At 36.9% G+C, this 21580-nt stretch overlaps 1 protein-coding gene across 1 annotated transcript; it reads right to left on the reverse strand.

Annotated features, from left to right (window-relative positions):
* Nucleotides 1-352: 352 nt before the first annotated feature.
* Nucleotides 353-21481, reverse strand: LOC102809766 (tRNA (uracil-5-)-methyltransferase homolog A-like). The gene is made up of 16 exons (XM_085491092.1): nt 20887-21481; nt 20081-20172; nt 19641-19716; nt 18377-18522; nt 17394-17543; nt 16804-16852; nt 16167-16230; nt 7318-7353; nt 6451-6668; nt 6218-6321; nt 5607-5728; nt 4768-4889; nt 4448-4523; nt 2578-2697; nt 1964-2060; nt 353-1237 (listed from the first exon to the last, which is right to left on the reverse strand). Exons 1-16 carry the CDS (start codon nt 21217-21219, stop codon nt 523-525), a joined length of 2520 nt encoding a protein of 839 aa, XP_085347218.1. The 5' UTR covers nt 21220-21481; the 3' UTR covers nt 353-522.
* Between the last annotated feature and the right edge of the window lie 99 nt (nt 21482-21580).

Genomic DNA, 21580 nt, shown 5'->3' on the forward strand with positions numbered 1-21580 from the left:
TTGAATAAATCAGACTGCAAACCACTGATGCAGAATTATAAAATTATTGTGGATCACATTCATCTCATAGTCCTATTTTAATTTTTAATTTAAATTAAGCTTCAGCAGTAGTCTCAAATTTGATTTTCAATAATTTGGGATATTGAGAGAAAATCCAAATTATGTAGCGTATTGGTTATTCACAAAACTTAACTGATGCAGAATAGAAAATTGAATGAAGTCGTAGCATTAGCATAACGATATAATATGGTAATCATATTATTTTAAATGACTATTGTTTGGGACCCTATAATACCCACGAGAAAACCCTACTGTGCTTTTCCAGACAAGAGTCATCCCATACAATCATAGCGAGGGTTAAAAGTTTAAAATGTATTTAAAATTAAATAATGAGAATTATAAACTATTCGTTTAAGGACGCTGTTGCATATTGCGAGTTTAAATGTTCACAGGATCTGTTCTGAAACCCCAGAAATGAAATTATTTAAACACACAATTGAGAAAAATCAATCTGATCTAGGTTTATACATTTTGTTTATCCAAGTCCATTTTAGAAACTCCATTATCACTACATACTGCTGCTTCCTTGGTCTCAACATTTGCTGAAGGCATTTCAGTTTCCACATCCTTTTCAACTGACCCACCAGATTCAATACAAGAGTGCTGGGAAATGGTTGATGCTAGACCATCACTTGGTTCAATGCACATCGATTTTGTGCAAGGTGCTTTCTCATCTATATCACTTGTAGACTGCTTGTTGAGAGGTTCTCCGCTATTGCTACTTTGCTCGCTATGTGATACCTCATCGATATTACTTGTACCTTGCGTATCAAGAGGCTCTCCACTGCCATGACTGGTACTTTGCTCGCTATGTGATACCCCATCGATATTACTTGTACCTTGCGTATCAAGAGGCTCTCCACTGCCATGACTGGTACTTTCTTCAGTGTTCATTACAATATCACTCGTACATTGCTTATCGGGAATCTTGTCGCTATCGTGTTCAGTTTTTGATACCCCATCGATATCATGTTCTCCACTATCATGACTGGTATTTTGTTCAGGGACTATTGTCTCTTCGTTAGGTTTGCTATCGTTATGTGAAATCGTCACAGAGTCTCTTTCAAATAACACGATTAATTCACAGTGCTTAGTATGAGGAAATAAATCTACTGGTATAGCACATGTTGGTCTGAAGGCTTCACCTTTGATTCTCTTCGATGTTTGTCGGCAAAGGCTGAAATCAAAGAATAACATAATATTCTCATTGTGTAGGTATGTCATTGTAATTTTTAAAATTTATTAATATCTTGCAATGAATTAGTAGAAATCGCATTCATTAACACTTGGTTATGCAGAGGAATATGGCCAAAATATTTCACAATTATTAAATACCATTGTATCATCATAGTTTATGTCGAACAATTGGCGAGTATCTGCTAGGTTCTACAATTTAACCAACAAAATCACTCCCTGGCAAGACAATGTGCAGTTAAGGCAATCAACTTTATAAACAAACACAGGTTTGTCATGATTGGTCAGTTTGAAGTCGCATGGTATATGCATTTGCCATGGGGACAAATTATGCAAGGCACCAAAAATAAAGCAAAACGTTGCATGAAAAATACAGTGGTTTTTTATGTAGCGTTATGGAAAGTGCACCCTCACATGGGGAGCAATAATTTCTCTTATTATTTCTCTTCATCAATCAATCAAAACAAAATGTATCGTTCTAAATTGCGTTATGTGTTTTAGGTTACGCCGTGGTAAAACCTTAATTACACCAATAAGGTATATGATAAAACCTTCGTGGGCTGTATACTGCTTTTGTTGCCCCCGGTCATACGGATTACGCGCCCCCGCAAGCACAACCTTGGGCCGCAAAAGCCATATCCAGTCCATAAATATTAATATCATACAGAGTATGACATCATGCAATAACAATGGTGATACTGGTACTTACTCTACAAAGTTAGATTCAGCTGACCGTGGACTGCAAGACACATACACTAGTTTGTTAATGTACTGACATCCTCTGATGGCACGGATAACCTTAGCATCTAATGACAAATGTAAAATACGCCATTCCTTTATTTATCGTTCATAGCAATTTGACCTTTCACTGCATGTGTAATATTGCTTACCCACTCAACAGTGAAAGCTGGAGGGGTGGTCACCTGTGCCCCGCTGGAATTGAATCCCAAGCGACGATAACACACGCTAAAAACGCAAAGGCTCATGGGTAGGTGCTTGTTTGTAAACAATGACACGCTATGTCCATCTGATGCATGCGCAGGTGACGACTCCCCCGCTTTAAAACGGAAGCAAGCTCATGTCATTTTAACTAGAATGAGTCATGTTGGAGGCCACAAGTCGGCACTAATGAACATTGGTGTTTTTCTGGGGTTTAATCATAAAAACAAACTGATGAACATATGTATTCCATTATGACTTAAATTTGAACAACTCAAAACACTAGTCCAAGTTTCCGACCACGCCAGATGGGGACTAAAAAGGTGGACCTAACATTCCAATCGCTATCGAACACTAAATAGATAAGAACACAGTTTCACTTACGTAATCCAGCTCTTGGAGGATCCAATATACCAACTACTTCTTTGCTACCATAGACATCATATATAGCTTTATGGAGGACATCTTCAGCTTTGCCGCATAAGAATTTTATATTGGTGATTCCTGTGTTTAGGAAAAACAAGAAAATATTTGTTTCACAATTTAATTCACTTAGACATTTCTGATACACTTTCAACTATTTTGATTACCCAAATTCATCATTTTCCTCATTTACTGGGTTTAAAAACACAGTTACATAAAAATTCAGTCTTCCCAATGACCATCAAAAAAACTATAACTGAATATATAAAACATCAGAGGTTCAGACCAGGCCTTGCACCCTCTTACGAACCTGGAACGGTCAGTAGATTATGATCAGATTAGAACAAATATAGAGTGTTACCAATGGTAACAAAGGTGTACTCCCTCTTAAAAATGTTTTTCTATCAAAACCACTGAAAATACATGAAGAAAATAGCTAAATGAGATTTGCAAAATATGCATTATGATAGGATTTCTGAAATTATCGAAACTGCCAAGATTTTGTAAACTACTCCGTAATTTGTTTCACACGTGGACAGAGGAAGTGTAAAAACCATACACCATAAACGACAATATTGTTTAAATTTAGTACTATAAAGGTATAATGGATTTTATATGCATGACACTTTGTTATCTATTTAATTAAAATTTCCTTCACCTCTTTTTTAGTCCCCGTTCAGACGAAGACCGAAAATGGGGACTTATAATTCGGTCTTTATCCGTCCGTTCGTCTGTGCGTCCGTCTGGAGTCATATCTCAGAATCCCTTGGACCGATTCCGTTCATTCTTTGCATTTGCCTAGTACCTTATGTGGGACATGTGCACATGCAGTGGTTTAGCGATTAGATTCAAAATGGCCGACTGGCAGCCATCTTGTTTTTTGAAAATGTAATTTGGACATGCTTTGTCAGTTTTCATTCAAACTTGGTAGATAGATCATACATGTTAGGATACATGTCCCAGACCGTCAGTGAGTTCCTGAGCCTGTCCGTCCGTGCGTGCGTGCGTGCGTCAGTCTGTCCAGAGTCATATTTCAGAATCCCTTGGACCGATTCTGTTCATTCTTTGCATGTGCCTAGTACCTTATGTGGGACATATGCACATGCAGTGGTTTAGCGATTCGATTCAAAATGGCCGACTGGCAGCCATCTGTTTTTTTGAAAATGTTGTATTTTGGACATGTTTGTCAGTTGTCATTCAAACTTGGTACATGTACATAGATTATACATGTTAGGATACATGTCCATGACGATTTATTTCGCAATTGGATCAAAGATGGTCGACTGGCAGGCATCTTGTTTTTGGTTTTTTTATGCGGTATCTTGGACGTGCTCTGTCAGTTTTCATTCAAATTGTACATGTACTTTATACATTTTAGGATGCATGTCCATGACAATTTCTTTCAAAATCTGGTCAAGGATGGCCGATTGACAACCATCTGACTTTTTGGCCTTACTACTATATTTCCACAATTTACCTACCATTTTCATTCGTATTTGGCACATACATCATACATATCAGTGTGTTTCATAATCAGATCAAAGATGGCCGAATAACAGCTGTTTTTATTTTTGGCCATATTACTACTACATGGAACACATGTTTTGATGTAAATAAACAATCTTGTATACGTCACTTGGAGCTCAAGTTTCAAGGACATGCTCGCAACAACTCCTCCGCTTTAATATGACGAGCACAAAGAGAACTTTCAAAACTTTTACGGAAACTGTGTCATTTTCAATGACTTGTTATTTGTCATCTCAAAGGTCAATTCAGCAAAATACATTCACAATGACATTCAAACATCTAATGTAATATCACAGTATATTACCATTTTCCTTTGCGTTGTGTTCGGCATCTTTTACAGCTTGTTTACACATCTCCACACCAATCACTCTCTTCACATTCTGTAAATAAAATTGTATATACATTGAATAGTGTAATTTTCACTGCTGGCAATTTTTTCAATTTTAGCTTTAAAGTTGCTATAAATAAAATTTACAAAAACTCATCTCTAGCAGAAAATGTGCAGAGTACATTCCAGATAGGTTTCTAGGTTCAAAACAGTTCAATACTTTTGCACAAACCATGCCTGAGTGAGAGTGTGTCTGAATTATCATCCTTCTAACATAAAAGCATGCTTATACCAACCTTCGCCAGTGATATCCCGATAGTTCCTGTGCCGCAGCAAATATCAAGTACCGTGGTGTTTTCACTGACTCCACTTATTTCTTTAATGGCTGTATACAGGATACCGGCTGCTATAGAATTAACTATTGAGAAAATTATAACCTAAAATTAATCAGTTTGTCTAGTTCTTTAAAGTGTCAGTCGGTAAGAACGTTTAAATACATGTTCTCATGGGACCCATATCAAACGCATTGACTGTGCATTTTAAAACAAGATTGTCATTAAAACTTCATATGTACATGGAGGAGGCTTACATAACAATGAATTTTTAGCAGTCAGTTTTTGGAGATTGCTTATAAATTCAAATAACTGTGCCATGCATGGTTATAGTCAAATGTTTCTGTGCTATATAAAGTACCCAAATTGACAACTGTCGGTCCTCTCCGTGACCAATATTTTGAACTGCAAATAGTGCCTGATGCACTGCACTGAGATGGGCACCACCAGGGTAAAGAAAGAGAGGCAGGCCTCTGGGCCACCGAAGGTAACCCAGGTATCAAAATTGATCGTCCTAGTAGTTAAAAAAGATGTCAACATTCACTAAAAATGCAGAAGTAATTAAATGAACAAATCTGACAGTGGTCAACCCAGCAAAAGCAAAAGCTGGTAAAACACATCGTACTTTAAGAGCATGCAGCAGAATTACTGAGAAAATTTTGCAAACATAGATGGACACTGCTCAAGTCAATGGTCCTCTTTTTTTAGGCTGCAGTGTTTCCTAAATACAAATCTCACAGAACTTTTATTAGTTTACTTTATCACAGAATTTTTTAATGAAATGAAACTTTAATATGTTCTACCTTGAAAGAATGCTTCTGCTGAAATCCTGAATTTTATTCCCAATATATCTTCAGTGATGTAAGGATCTCCAAATAATGCTTCACTTGGGGAGTCTATATCATAGACACCACTTACTCCAATCCTAATAAGGTAAATTTAATATGATTAATGCCTTACTTGGGGAGGTATATTCATGAGCTAAAAGTACAAAGTGATCAGGCTTTGTGTTTTTATAATAACTACTGGTAATGGCTGATAAAAAGGTGAATTACTGACTTTTTTTATAGTAGAGAAATATTTATATGCAAATTTCAAACTTTAAGGGTGGTAGTCGTCATGCCACACATGGGTCTCGTATAAACAAAGATGGCGACTTTGACTGTTGCACAAATCAACGAGTACATACTGAGACGTTACCAAGTTTTAATTAGGTATTTTTTTAGGTGATTGGAGGTATCGAAAAAGTCACTGGCGGTAATTAGTGCAAGTCGCGCCTAGGTCATACTTGTTATTTCCATTTATAGAAGAGAGCATTGGATTGTGGGAAAATCCATGTTTATCAAAACAAATGCACCTGCGTAGTGTGACGACCACCGCCCTTTAATATTTAAAGACAATTATGACCACATACTTATTTTCTTGTGCTTGTATCAGCAATGATGACGGCTTGTCGTCCTTGCCAGCTCCATCTTCATAATAAGCTAGTAATGATTTCTTTTCTTTCTCGATTTCTTCCTGTTATCGCAGAAAAAAATATCAGATTTCCCTTCCCCAAAAATCCATTATTACTTGGCATTTATAAATTAGCCAATCATCGAATTGACAAAATCTAGAAAAAGAAAATAAAGTCAATATTGTACTAACCTCAGATAGGCCTTCTGTGTTGACAGTCACCAGTACCATGGTCTGATTTCTCAATGATGTCCGCATCGTTACCAGTTTCCAGAATCCATCATGATTGCGATTATTGTATCCGAGTCTGTCCGACTGCTGAATGTACGACTGTACAGCTTTAGCTGCAGTCTTCATTGACTGTGGTATGTGACAACATTTACTGGGTTCTACCACTGTGTCAAAACCACCTACAAACATTGAATAGTTACTATTACTATCAGGACCACAAAACACATTCTTTTTATAGATATTTATGAATTTATCAATATTATCAAATATTTATCAATTTAAACTGAAATGAAAGGTTTCTTCTATCAGATGGATTTTAAATCTTTAATGCCCACATGACTTGAACCATTCATGTAACTGACGTTAGACTTACAAAAATGTTCATCCGTAAAACATGTGATGTCATTTGCACACTGTGCTTGTTGGATTCAACTGTTATTGAAATTTATAAATGTATATATATATATAAAAACAAAAGCAAGAGAATAGATAGTGATAGTATTAGTAGAGATTGAGTTGGGTTGAAATTGTATAGATAGTAAATAGGCTTGTGGTATTCTACAACCAGGGATAAAATAGCAAGACATTCTCAAAGGTTGTCATAAACAATGTTGCAGAAGTGCTGTATTGTGTGTTGTGATAATGCCTTGCACAGTGATGAAATTAGAAAGTGCTTCCACCAAGATTAGACACAGTGCTTAATAAGACAGTACAAACATTATTGGTGCCTGTGTTTTTCCATGTGTTTCTAAACTTGGACCATACATGCAATATACACACTTAACTGTCCTTGGTTGTAGCTATATTTTTAAAGCTGTGCATCCTTACCTCTATAACTTCCCATTTTAAATCCGACAGTTTTCTCTGAAAGACGGAATAATACATTTTGTACAGTGATTATATTGACTGATGTAACAGAGGTCAAAGTGATCCCATGCTGCCCAAATAGTCTCATAACCTCATTATAATAAATACCTTTGCCTGCATACAGATATAATTCAGTGAGAAACAAAATACTAAAATGCCAACAAGTCTCATTTCACAAGATTTGAGCTAGTGCCATCATTCAGTGACACGATTATATTTCCCATTACACGAAAGTGTTCAAATATGACAATGTCCCTCACATTTTCGAACTGAAGAAGACATCCTTTTGAACATTTTATAATCTAAAATGTTGTTATATTTCAAAATAACAGATAACAAATGTGAAGACACTGAGTAAGCTGCACACTAATGAGGGTTTCACCTTGTCCATCAGGACTGACACCAATAGAGAATTCAGATAACAAATGTGAAGACACTGAGTAAGCTGCACACTAATGAGGGTTTCACCTTGTCCATCAGGACTGACACCAATAGAGAATTCAGATAACAAATATGAAGACACTGAGTAAGCTGCACACTAATGAGGGTTTCACCTTGTCCATCAGGACTGACACCAATAGAGAATTCAGATAACAAATGTGAAGACACTGAGTAAGCTGCACACTAATGAGGGTTTTACCTTGTCCATCAGGACTGACACCAATAGAGAATTCAGATAACAAATGTGAAGACACTGAGTAAGCTGTACACTAATGAGGGTTTTACCTTGTCCATCAGGACTGACACCAATAGAGAATTCAGATAACAAATATGAAGACACTGAGTAAGCTGCACACTAATGAGGGTTTTACCTTGTCCATCAGGACTGACACCAATAGAGAATTCAGATAACAAATATGAAGACACTGAGTAAGCTGCACACTAATGAGGGTTTCACCTTGTCCATCAGGACTGACACCAATAGAGAATTCAGATAACAAATATGAAGACACTGAGTAAGCTGCACACTAATGAGGGTTTCACCTTGTCCATCAGGACTGACACCAATAGAGAATTCAGATAACAAATGTGAAGACACTGAGTAAGCTGCACACTAATGAGGGTTTTACCTTGTCCATCAGGACTGACACCAATAGAGAATTCAGATAACAAATGTGAAGACACTGAGTAAGCTGCACACTAATGAGGGTTTTACCTTGTCCATCAGGACTGACACCAATAGAGAATTCAGATAACAAATGTGAAGACACTGAGTAAGCTGCACACTAATGAGGGTTTTACCTTGTCCATCAGGACTGACACCAATAGAGAATTCAGATAACAAATGTGAAGACACTGAGTAAGCTGCACACTAATGAGGGTTTCACCTTGTCCATCAGGACTGACACCAATAGAGAATTCAGATAACAAATGTGAAGACACTGAGTAAGCTGCACACTAATGAGGGTTTTACCTTGTCCATCAGGACTGACACCAATAGAGAATTCAGATAACAAATGTGAAGACACTGAGTAAGCTGCACACTAATGAGGGTTTCACCTTGTCCATCAGGACTGACACCAATAGAGAATTCAGATAACAAATATGAAGACACTGAGTAAGCTGCACACTAATGAGGGTTTCACCTTGTCCATCAGGACTGACACCAATAGAGAATTCAGATAACAAATGTGAAGACACTGAGTAAGCTGCACACTAATGAGGGTTTTACCTTGTCCATCAGGACTGACACCAATAGAGAATTCAGATAACAAATGTGAAGACACTGAGTAAGCTGCACACTAATGAGGGTTTTACCTTGTCCATCAGGACTGACACCAATAGAGAATTCAGATAACAAATGTGAAGACACTGAGTAAGCTGCACACTAATGAGGGTTTTACCTTGTCCATCAGGACTGACACCAATAGAGAATTCAGATAACAAATATGAAGACACTGAGTAAGCTGCACACTAATGAAGGTTTCACCTTGTCCATCAGGACTGACACCAATAGAGAATTCAGATAACAAATATGAAGACACTGAGTAAGCTACACACTAATGAGGGTTTTACCTTGTCCATCAGGACTGACACCAATAGAGAATTCAGATAACAAATATGAAGACACTGAGTAAGCTGCACACTAATGAGGGTTTCACCTTGTCCATCAGGACTGACACCAATAGAGAATTCAGATAACAAATGTGAAGACACTGAGTAAGCTGCACACTAATGAGGGTTTTACCTTGTCCATCAGGACTGACACCAATAGAGAATTCAGATAACAAATGTGAAGACACTGAGTAAGCTGCACACTAATGAAGGTTTTACCTTGTCCATCAGGACTGACACCAATAGAGAATTCAGATAACAAATATGAAGACACTGAGTAAGCTGCACACTAATGAAGGTTTCACCTTGTCCATCAGGACTGACACCAATAGAGAATTCAGATAACAAATGTGAAGACACTGAGTAAGCTACACACTAATGAGGGTTTTACCTTGTCCATCAGGACTGACACCAATAGAGAATTCAGATAACAAATGTGAAGACACTGAGTAAGCTGCACACTAATGAAGGTTTTACCTTGTCCATCAGGACTGACACCAATGGAGAATTCAGATAACAAATATGAAGACACTGAGTAAGCTGCACACTAATGAAGGTTTCACCTTGTCCATCAGGACTGACACCAATAGAGAATTCAGATAACAAATATGAAGACACTGAGTAAGCTGCACACTAATGAGGGTTTTACCTTGTCCATCAGGACTGACACCAATAGAGAATTCAGATAACAAATGTGAAGACACTGAGTAAGCTGCACACTAATGAGGGTTTTACCTTGTCCATCAGGACTGACACCAATAGAGAATTCAGATAACAAATATGAAGACACTGAGTAAGCTGCACACTAATGAGGGTTTTACCTTGTCCATCAGGACTGACACCAATAGAGAATTCAGATAACAAATGTGAAGACACTGAGTAAGCTGCACACTAATGAAGGTTTCACCTTGTCCATCAGGACTGACACCAATAGAGAATTCAGATAACAAATATGAAGACACTGAGTAAGCTGCACACTAATGAGGGTTTTACCTTGTCCATCAGGACTGACACCAATAGAGAATTCAGATAACAAATGTGAAGACACTGAGTAAGCTGCACACTAATGAGGGTTTCACCTTGTCCATCAGGACTGACACCAATAGAGAATTCAGATAACAAATGTGAAGACACTGAGTAAGCTGCACACTAATGAGGGTTTTACCTTGTCCATCAGGACTGACACCAATAGAGAATTCAGATAACAAATATGAAGACACTGAGTAAGCTGCACACTAATGAAGGTTTTACCTTGTCCATCAGGACTGACACCAATAGAGAATTCAGATAACAAATGTGAAGACACTGAGTAAGCTGCACACTAATGAGGGTTTTACCTTGTCCATCAGGACTGACACCAATAGAGAATTCAGATAACAAATGTGAAGACACTGAGTAAGCTGCACACTAATGAGGGTTTTACCTTGTCCATCAGGACTGACACCAATGGAGAATTCAGATAACAAATATGAAGACACTGAGTAAGCTGCACACTAATGAGGGTTTTACCTTGTCCATCAGGACTGACACCAATAGAGAATTCAGATAACAAATATGAAGACACTGAGTAAGTTGTACACTAATGAGGGTTTTACCTTGTCCATCAGGACTGACACCAATAGAGAATTCAGATAACAAATGTGAAGACACTGAGTAAGCTGCACACTAATGAGGGTTTTACCTTGTCCATCAGGACTGACACCAATAGAGAATTCAGATAACAAATATGAAGACACTGAGTAAGCTGCACACTAATGAGGGTTTTACCTTGTCCATCAGGACTGACACCAATAGAGAATTCAGATAACAAATGTGAAGACACTGAGTAAGCTGCACACTAATGAGGGTTTTACCTTGTCCATCAGGACTGACACCAATAGAGAATTCAGATAACAAATGTGAAGACACTGAGTAAGCTGCACACTAATGAGGGTTTTACCTTGTCCATCAGGACTGACACCAATAGAGAATTCAGATAACAAATATGAAGACACTGAGTAAGCTACACACTAATGAGGGTTTTACCTTGTCCATCAGGACTGACACCAATAGAGAATTCAGATAACAAATGTGAAGACACTGAGTAAGCTGTACACTAATGAGGGTTTTACCTTGTCCATCAGGACTGACACCAATAGAGAATTCAGATAACAAATGTGAAGACACTGAGTAAGCTGCACACTAATGAGGGTTTTACCTTGTCCATCAGGACTGACACCAATAGAGAATTCAGATAACAAATATGAAGACACTGAGTAAGCTGCACACTAATGAGGGTTTTACCTTGTCCATCAGGACTGACACCAATAGAGAATTCAGATAACAAATGTGAAGACACTGAGTAAGCTGCACACTAATGAGGGTTTTACCTTGTCCATCAGGACTGACACCAATAGAGAATTCAGATAACAAATATGAAGACACTGAGTAAGCTGCACACTAATGAGGGTTTTACCTTGTCCATCAGGACTGACACCAATAGAGAATTCAGATAACAAATGTGAAGACACTGAGTAAGCTGCACACTAATGAGGGTTTTACCTTGTCCATCAGGACTGACACCAATAGAGAATTCAGATAACAAATGTGAAGACACTGAGTAAGCTACACACTAATGAGGGTTTTACCTTGTCCATCAGGACTGACACCAATAGAGAATTCAGATAACAAATGTGAAGACACTGAGTAAGCTGTACACTAATGAGGGTTTTACCTTGTCCATCAGGACTGACACCAATAGAGAATTCAGATAACAAATATGAAGACACTGAGTAAGCTGCACACTAATGAGGGTTTTACCTTGTCCATCAGGACTGACACCAATAGAGAATTCAGATAACAAATATGAAGACACTGAGTAAGCTGCACACTAATGAGGGTTTTACCTTGTCCATCAGGACTGACACCAATAGAGAATTCAGATAACAAATATGAAGACACTGAGTAAGCTGCACACTAATGAGGGTTTTACCTTGTCCATCAGGACTGACACCAATGGAGAATTCAGATAACAAATGTGAAGACACTGAGTAAGCTGCACACTAATGAAGGTTTTACCTTGTCCATCAGGACTGACACCAATAGAGAATTCAGATAACAAATATGAAGACACTGAGTAAGTTGCACACTAATGAGGGTTTTACCTTGTCCATCAGGACTGACACCAATAGAGAATTCAGATAACAAATATGAAGACACTGAGTAAGCTGCACACTAATGAAGGTTTTACCTTGTCCATCAGGACTGACACCAATGGAGAATTCAGATAACAAATGTGAAGACACTGAGTAAGCTGCACACTAATGAAGGTTTTACCTTGTCCATCAGGACTGACACCAATAGAGAATTCAGATAACAAATATGAAGACACTGAGTAAGCTGCACACTAATGAGGGTTTTACCTTGTCCATCAGGACTGACACCAATAGAGAATTCAGATAACAAATATGAAGACACTGAGTAAGCTGCACACTAATGAGGGTTTTACCTTGTCCATCAGGACTGACACCAATAGAGAATTCAGATAACAAATATGAAGACACTGAGTAAGCTGCACACTAATGAGGGTTTTACCTTGTCCATCAGGACTGACACCAATAGAGAATTCAGATAACAAATATGAAGACACTGAGTAAGCTGCACACTAATGAGGGTTTTACCTTGTCCATCAGGACTGACACCAATAGAGAATTCAGATAACAAATATGAAGACACTGAGTAAGCTGCACACTAATGAGGGTTTTACCTTGTCCATCAGGACTGACACCAATGGAGAATTCAGATAACAAATGTGAAGACACTGAGTAAGCTGCACACTAATGAAGGTTTTACCTTGTCCATCAGGACTGACACCAATAGAGAATTCAGATAACAAATGTGAAGACACTGAGTAAGCTGCACACTAATGAGGGTTTTACCTTGTCCATCAGGACTGACACCAATAGAGAATTCAGATAACAAATATGAAGACACTGAGTAAGCTGCACACTAATGAGGGTTTTACCTTGTCCATCAGGACTGACACCAATAGAGAATTCAGATAACAAATGTGAAGACACTGAGTAAGCTGCACACTAATGAAGGTTTCACCTTGTCCATCAGGACTGACACCAATAGAGAATTCAGATAACAAATGTGAAGACACTGAGTAAGCTGCACACTAATGAGGGTTTTACCTTGTCCATCAGGACTGACACCAATAGAGAATTCAGATAACAAATATGAAGACACTGAGTAAGCTGCACACTAATGAGGGTTTTACCTTGTCCATCAGGACTGACACCAATAGAGAATTCAGATAACAAATATGAAGACACTGAGTAAGCTGCACACTAATGAGGGTTTTACCTTGTCCATCAGGACTGACACCAATAGAGAATTCAGATAACAAATATGAAGACACTGAGTAAGCTGCACACTAATGAAGGTTTCACCTTGTCCATCAGGACTGACACCAATAGAGAATTCAGATAACAAATGTGAAGACACTGAGTAAGCTGCACACTAATGAAGGTTTTACCTTGTCCATCAGGACTGACACCAATAGAGAATTCAGATAACAAATATGAAGACACTGAGTAAGCTGCACACTAATGAGGGTTTTACCTTGTCCATCAGGACTGACACCAATAGAGAATTCAGATAACAAATGTGAAGACACTGAGTAAGCTGCACACTAATGAGGGTTTTACCTTGTCCATCAGGACTGACACCAATAGAGAATTCAGATAACAAATGTGAAGACACTGAGTAAGCTGCACACTAATGAGGGTTTTACCTTGTCCATCAGGACTGACACCAATAGAGAATTCAGATAACAAATATGAAGACACTGAGTAAGCTGCACACTAATGAGGGTTTTACCTTGTCCATCAGGACTGACACCAATAGAGAATTCAGATAACAAATGTGAAGACACTGAGTAAGCTGCACACTAATGAGGGTTTTACCTTGTCCATCAGGACTGACACCAATAGAGAATTCAGATAACAAATGTGAAGACACTGAGTAAGCTGCACACTAATGAGGGTTTTACCTTGTCCATCAGGACTGACACCAATAGAGAATTCAGATAACAAATGTGAAGACACTGAGTAAGCTGCACACTAATGAGGGTTTTACCTTGTCCATCAGGACTGACACCAATAGAGAATTCAGATAACAAATGTGAAGACACTGAGTAAGCTGCACACTAATGAAGGTTTTACCTTGTCCATCAGGACTGACACCAATAGAGAATTCAGATAACAAATGTGAAGACACTGAGTAAGCTGCACACTAATGAGGGTTTTACCTTGTCCATCAGGACTGACACCAATAGAGAATTCAGATAACAAATATGAAGACACTGAGTAAGCTGCACACTAATGAGGGTTTTACCTTGTCCATCAGGACTGACACCAATAGAGAATTCAGATAACAAATGTGAAGACACTGAGTAAGCTGCACACTAATGAGGGTTTTACCTTGTCCATCAGGACTGACACCAATAGAGAATTCAGATAACAAATGTGAAGACACTGAGTAAGCTGCACACTAATGAGGGTTTTACCTTGTCCATCAGGACTGACACCAATAGAGAATTCAGATAACAAATGTGAAGACACCGAGTAAGCTGCACACTAATGAGGGTTTCACCTTGTCCATCAGGACTGACACCAATAGAGAATTCAGATAACAAATATGAAGACACTGAGTAAGCTGCACACTAATGAGGGTTTTACCTTGTCCATCAGGACTGACACCAATAGAGAATTCAGATAACAAATATGAAGACACTGAGTAAGCTGCACACTAATGAGGGTTTTACCTTGTCCATCAGGACTGACACCAATAGAGAATTCAGATAACAAATGTGAAGACACTGAGTAAGTTGTACACTAATGAGGGTTTTACCTTGTCCATCAGGACTGACACCAATAGAGAATTCAGATAACAAATGTGAAGACACTGAGTAAGCTGCACACTAATGAGGGTTTTACCTTGTCCATCAGGACTGACACCAATAGAGAATTCAGATAACAAATATGAAGACACTGAGTAAGCTGCACACTAATGAGGGTTTTACCTTGTCCATCAGGACTGACACCAATAGAGAATTCAGATAACAAATGTGAAGACACTGAGTAAGTTGTACACTAATGAGGGTTTTACCTTGTCCATCAGGACTGACACCAATAGAGAATTCAGATAACAAATGTGAAGACACTGAGTAAGTTGTACACTAATGAGGGTTTTACCTTGTCCATCAGGACTGACACCAATAGAGAATTCAGATAACAAATATGAAGACACTGAGTAAGCTGCACACTAATGAGGGTTTTACCTTGTCCATCAGGACTGACACCAATAGAGAATTCAGATAACAAATGTGAAGACACTGAGTAAGCTGCACACTAATGAGGGTTTTACCTTGTCCATCAGGACTGACACCAATAGAGAATTCAGATAACAAATGTGAAGACACTGAGTAAGCTGCACACTAATGAGGGTTTTACCTTGTCCATCAGGACTGACACCAATAGAGAATTCAGATAACAAATGTGAAGACACTGAGTAAGCTGCACACTAATGAGGGTTTTACCTTGTCCATCAGGACTGACACCAATAGAGAATTCAGATAACAAATATGAAGACACTGAGTAAGCTGCACACTAATGAGGGTTTTACCTTGTCCATCAGGACTGACACCAATAGAGAATTCAGATAACAAATGTGAAGACACTGAGTAAGCTGCACACTAATGAGGGTTTTACCTTGTCCATCAGGACTGACACCAATAGAGAATTCAGATTTATTTCTGTATGCTTCAGTAACAGGCTGAAAATAATTAGACACAGAACATTACCGGTAGGTGAATTGAGTCAGAAAGTCATACAGGATGATAGACAATGAGATACAGCATTTGCTCTGGATTATTAACTGAGCAGAAAATGTTGATGAAAATTTAAACTTTTTTTTTTATTAAAAACTATAAGCAATGTCATTTTGTCTGCTTGATTCAAATTAAATTTGAAATCAGTGAAAACAACAGAAACTGTGAAAAAATTTAGCCCATTTTAAGCAGGGAAAAAATTGGCACTAATAGGGTTAAAATATGAGTTACTTTGACCACAGACACAACTCTGTCACACAAGCACTACTAATACGGGTCAGTACACTGCTAAATTTTAATTGCACAATATTTAATATTCAGGCTCCTCAAGGTGTTCAAAAATCAGGTACAATGTACCTGGTTCTATACCCAGCATGCTTTGTAAATGTACCTCAGTGAATTGCCCAGATTTACCTCAGATCATAGTGTGAGCACACTAGATGAATCTCAGTAACTAAATCTTAGAACAATTTGAGACTAGGAAAGATGGATCAAGAATGATTTAGTTGACAACTTACAGAAGGTTTGATAGAGTCCAACTTGCAACACTGATGATTGTATAACCTCCTACAAATTAAAACAAAAGTTATTAAATAATAATGGTAAAAAAAATTACTTCGAGAGATTTTCACATTATATTTAGATCCTGAAAAAAAAAAATTTCATTATCTATTAAAAAAAATCCATGGTATAACAGTGTGTGAAATTACTGCTGACTCGTTCATTCATCAATAATGTTTGGTTTATATGAGAGGTACTTATTCAAAATGTTACAGATCATAAATCTGTGGGAAATTGTAGAAACATAACATTCATTTGCTTAAAAACATTAATTGTCAAATGGTTTGTAAATTGTTTTTGTTTGTATTTGAAATAAAAGAACATTTATTCTTTCTTGAAAACCATTATAGTGTTTTTGACATTAAAAGTTACTAGTAATCATGAAACATTGTTTGTATATTTCTGATAAATACTGTAAAACTATTTATTTTCACTGGCATTTTTTTACATGTTGCATAAATTTATTTTAGCGTTTTTTTAGTTATCAGCGAAAAAAGCTCAATGAAAACCCAGTGAATTAATGCATTTAAAGCAAAGGTTCGCTTACTTCTGTCGTTTGATGTAACCCAACATGTTTGGACACTGCTTTTCTATTCTCTTTGCAATGAACTTGAGAACTTCACTCATTTCCTTTTCCTTCACTACCAATTGGTCTTTGTAATCCAGCTTCCATAGTGGAGTAGCCACATTATTTAACCTGCAATTAAAATACATGTCACATGGAAATTATTATCATGGTATATCCAAGCAGAAGACTGTGCGTGATGACTTCACCTTGTTTGAATGAAGCTGATCTTGTTAATGTTTTGTTGGAGGGGGAAGAGCTCAATTCAATCAGTCAGATTTCATTAAACAATAGAAATTGACAAATACAGATACCAATGCATCTTGTCTTTGTAAAAAAAAAATGCTCGCTGAGAAATGGAATTATACGCATAAACACATGCACATGAAAACACATAGTTGTGACCCAAATAAATAAATTGGAAAAAACTACACTACATAGACTACTGTATTATTGGCATTTAATTTCACAATTTTGAGCATATTCACCAAGGTTCAGGTTTTAAGTTCACAAATATGCAAGTGAAACAATGCATTCTATTTTAATTTGCATTCTATTCTAATTTGCATTTTCACGTGAATTAAAACTTTAATTTAGCAAAAATAACAAAATTGAAACCTAGTGAATAATTAATGCATTAACATTATTAGGCAAGGATCAGACAATACAGATTTGTCAGGAGTAAATACATGCAAGTTAGGCAACAACAAAAAACAACTCGTAAGGGAAAGACCAAGAGACTACTTGGGCAGAAATTAGTTAGGCAAAAATCAAAAAACTAGTTAGACAAAAATCAAAAAACTAGTTAGGCAAAAATCAAAAAACTAATTAGGCAAAAATCAAGAAACTAGTTAGGCAAAATTCAAGAAACTAGAAAGTACTGGTAGGGCAATACAGGCACAAAACAAGAAATCTGTTTGGAATGAATGAGTTAAGGATAAACCAAGAAACATAATTCAAATTACTTTTCATGTACTGGTATACTGTCATCCAACAACATACTCTCTTCATTAGTCTTCTTGACAATTTTGTTTTTGCTGTCAGTCGCCTCGACATCTAATTTTCTTTTCTGGGCACTCCTGATGTGAGGGTCCTGAGCAGGGTTAGCTTTCTATTAAAAGAGATATCAAGCTGGTTAACAACATATTCTTTCGAAATTTACAACTCAATTGCAATCAATCAGACTGGCACAGCCTTGTATGCCTTCATTTTATTACTTTCAAAAATCTTTTTTTTTTATTTCAATCAGTTCAATTTGTGGTCACTTTCCTCCAGTGCTACATCATTTAATCAATTAGAAGCGCATGCGCTTATGTAAATGACAGGGATGTTACATTTTAATGATTACAGTAAATGCAATTTTTAGTTTACTGTAAATGTTTTAATTATTCACTGGGTTTTAATTTCGCTATTAAATTAAATCTACGTGAACATGTGAAATAACAATAAAACTATTTCCTTGACAAATTCATGAAATTAAAACAGTAAAATTGCTCAAAACATAAAAACAGTAAAATTAAATGTCAGTGACAATAAATGGTTTTACAGTATATGCACTTCCACCTGTACTTAACCCTCTTCTCTAGTTAGTCTACCCAAATACGTCTTTGTATTGCCCAAGTAGAAGGCACCAATTCGCATTATATCAGATTCAAACTTTTGTACAAGATAGTGTTGGTTGAAATCCATGGTCAACGTGTATGTATAGTAATCACAATGAACTGATCATATAAGCTATTACGCATGCAGCATTATAGTACTGTGTGCTACAACAGCATGTTATAATTAATTGATGTGTACCAATGATGACCAGTTATTAGACGATAACTGGGCAGTGTTGGGCACAATACACAAACACTCAATTTATAACTAGCCATTTATGATTCATTCACCTTAACAAATCTGAGTTATTTTCTTCTAAAAAATTACCTGAGTGATCGAGTGTGAATGTTCTTGTACAACAGAAATGCAAGTGTCGTTGACTAGCAGGCCACACTGTCATTTTCTTTCCTTCCAAGGGAACCACTGCATGGTTATTCAAGTTTTCAACAATTTGAGTTATTATAATTACAATAAAAGATAACAGAGCTTGGACGGGAATGTTGGCTTGCACATCTCCATCCTTACCCTGTTATCATGCAATATTGGACAGTGCATCGTCTTTTATTCCCTAGACAACATGCATTTCCGCTATACTCTGAGGTTTTACGTTTATATTTCAAATTTTACCTTTGCACCAAGTTTGTTTTTCCTCCATGTGAAACCATTAACAGCTTTGATGGCAGAATCTCTGTCTTCTTCGCACCTAGAGAATTGAAAACATATATATATAAAAATCATTGCCCAAAATCAGCCAGGAATGTAAAACAAATGTTTAAAAACAAATTGATGTGACACTTTTGTATCTTTTTTGCTGAGAATGAATAAGACTAGTGATAGCTTATGAATCTGTTTTTATTTACTATAAAAATCTGTAAAACATTGTCAGAACAATATTTTACATATTTAAATTTGTTTTGTTCAAAATATAGAGATCAAGATTGATTTTTCTATAACAGATTAATATTTAAGGCTACAGTTGGATTTGTTGGTACAGACCAATCCAAAATACCGATCAATCACAGTATTTGCATAGACATGCATGCTAAATCTAGCCTTTGTGTACAAACCTGAATGTGACAAAGCAATACGTGGCTCTGTTGAAAATCTTGATCTTGTTTGGTTTCAAATTCAGTTGATTAGTAAACATCTTCTTTAATTGCTACAATACATGACAAGATACAATACATAAATTTAGTAAGCCAACATACAAGATAAATAATTAAATAAATAAATTAAATCCAGTAAATGACATCATCAGCGCAGGAATGTATGGAAATTATATGATCCCCCCCTCCCCAATGCCCTCTAAAGTTCAATTCTATATTCCACAACCCTTTGCAAAATTCAATATGGAGTTAACACATTTCTTCTCTATACATGCTTATTTGCATGACCAAGCATCAAATGGTTTTCATCAAATGTGTGTGAAACAAAGTTAAAATGTACTGTAGAATACTTTATTTTCGCTTGGAATTTATTTTTGCTATTTTCGCTGAAGGGATGATTCCGTGAAAATAAAATCCAGCGAATATACTTTTTTTCCTATATTTTCACATTAAACTCATGAAAAATCAGTGAAAATAAATTCCAAGCAAAACGCCCAAAAAGCCTTTTCAGCGAAAATTAATTCCAGCGAAAATAAAGTATTCCACAGTACTGTAAATTGCTTTAAGTTCGCAGAGAGAAATTTCCATAAATTTTGCGAGTGTGAAAATTGCCAAATTGTGTAGCAGTGAAAATTACTTTGGTGTCCTACCACATGGAGTGTCAATGACTTGCAAAATTTTGTTTTCACAAATGCCATAAAATCGTTTTAGGAGTGAAATTAAAACTATTTACAGTATTCACAAAATCCAGCTCTATCAATGCTTACTTTAAAACCATAATGTTTGGGTAAGTTTGTTACTTCTATTTTGTAGATTTCAGACGTGAACAGATTCCTTTTTGTATAAGAATAAGGATCGTCATCCTCCTCGCCATCATCATCATCACAGCCCACGGGAACTGTGTCATCTTTTTCGTCTTTGATGGGACTGGCCCCATCTCCCTGGTGTCCATCATTTCCATCTTGCTTCGTGTTAGGAACATCATGATTAATCGTTGCTTCTGTTTCCATTGTAACCATCTCCTCGGCTACAATCAGAGCTGCATCTTTCTCATTTTTCGCAACAGTTGACATGTTTGCCTGTGTATTTTGTAAACTCATTCGCTGTAATCTTAGTGGAAAAATGTCTGTGTGTTGGAAACATCAACCAAGACACCGACTGACTTGTACACTCTGACCTGGCACTTTGTCGACTTCAAGGGAGAGCGAAAAAGAAAAATACAATGTCTTCAGGTTCAAAATATTTTGCGGATTAACAATTTAATCTTCGTAAACTCACATAAAAAGCGACTTCGAGTAACTTCCTGTACAGTCCGCATTCACATGTTCGCTGGACATGATGAGTTTCCCTCACCCTCGTTTTGAAAATCAGGTCACCCCGTACCACCTAGGAAGCCTGAAACTGGCACATTTTAGAAAGTAAGTTAATGTTTATATTTAAGTTCATTCGTATTGAAAACAC

The sequence above is a fragment of the Saccoglossus kowalevskii genome, chromosome 16 (genome assembly GCF_978046115.1).
Source record: "Saccoglossus kowalevskii chromosome 16, keSacKowa6.1, whole genome shotgun sequence".
Lineage (NCBI taxonomy): Eukaryota > Metazoa > Hemichordata > Enteropneusta > Harrimaniidae > Saccoglossus > Saccoglossus kowalevskii.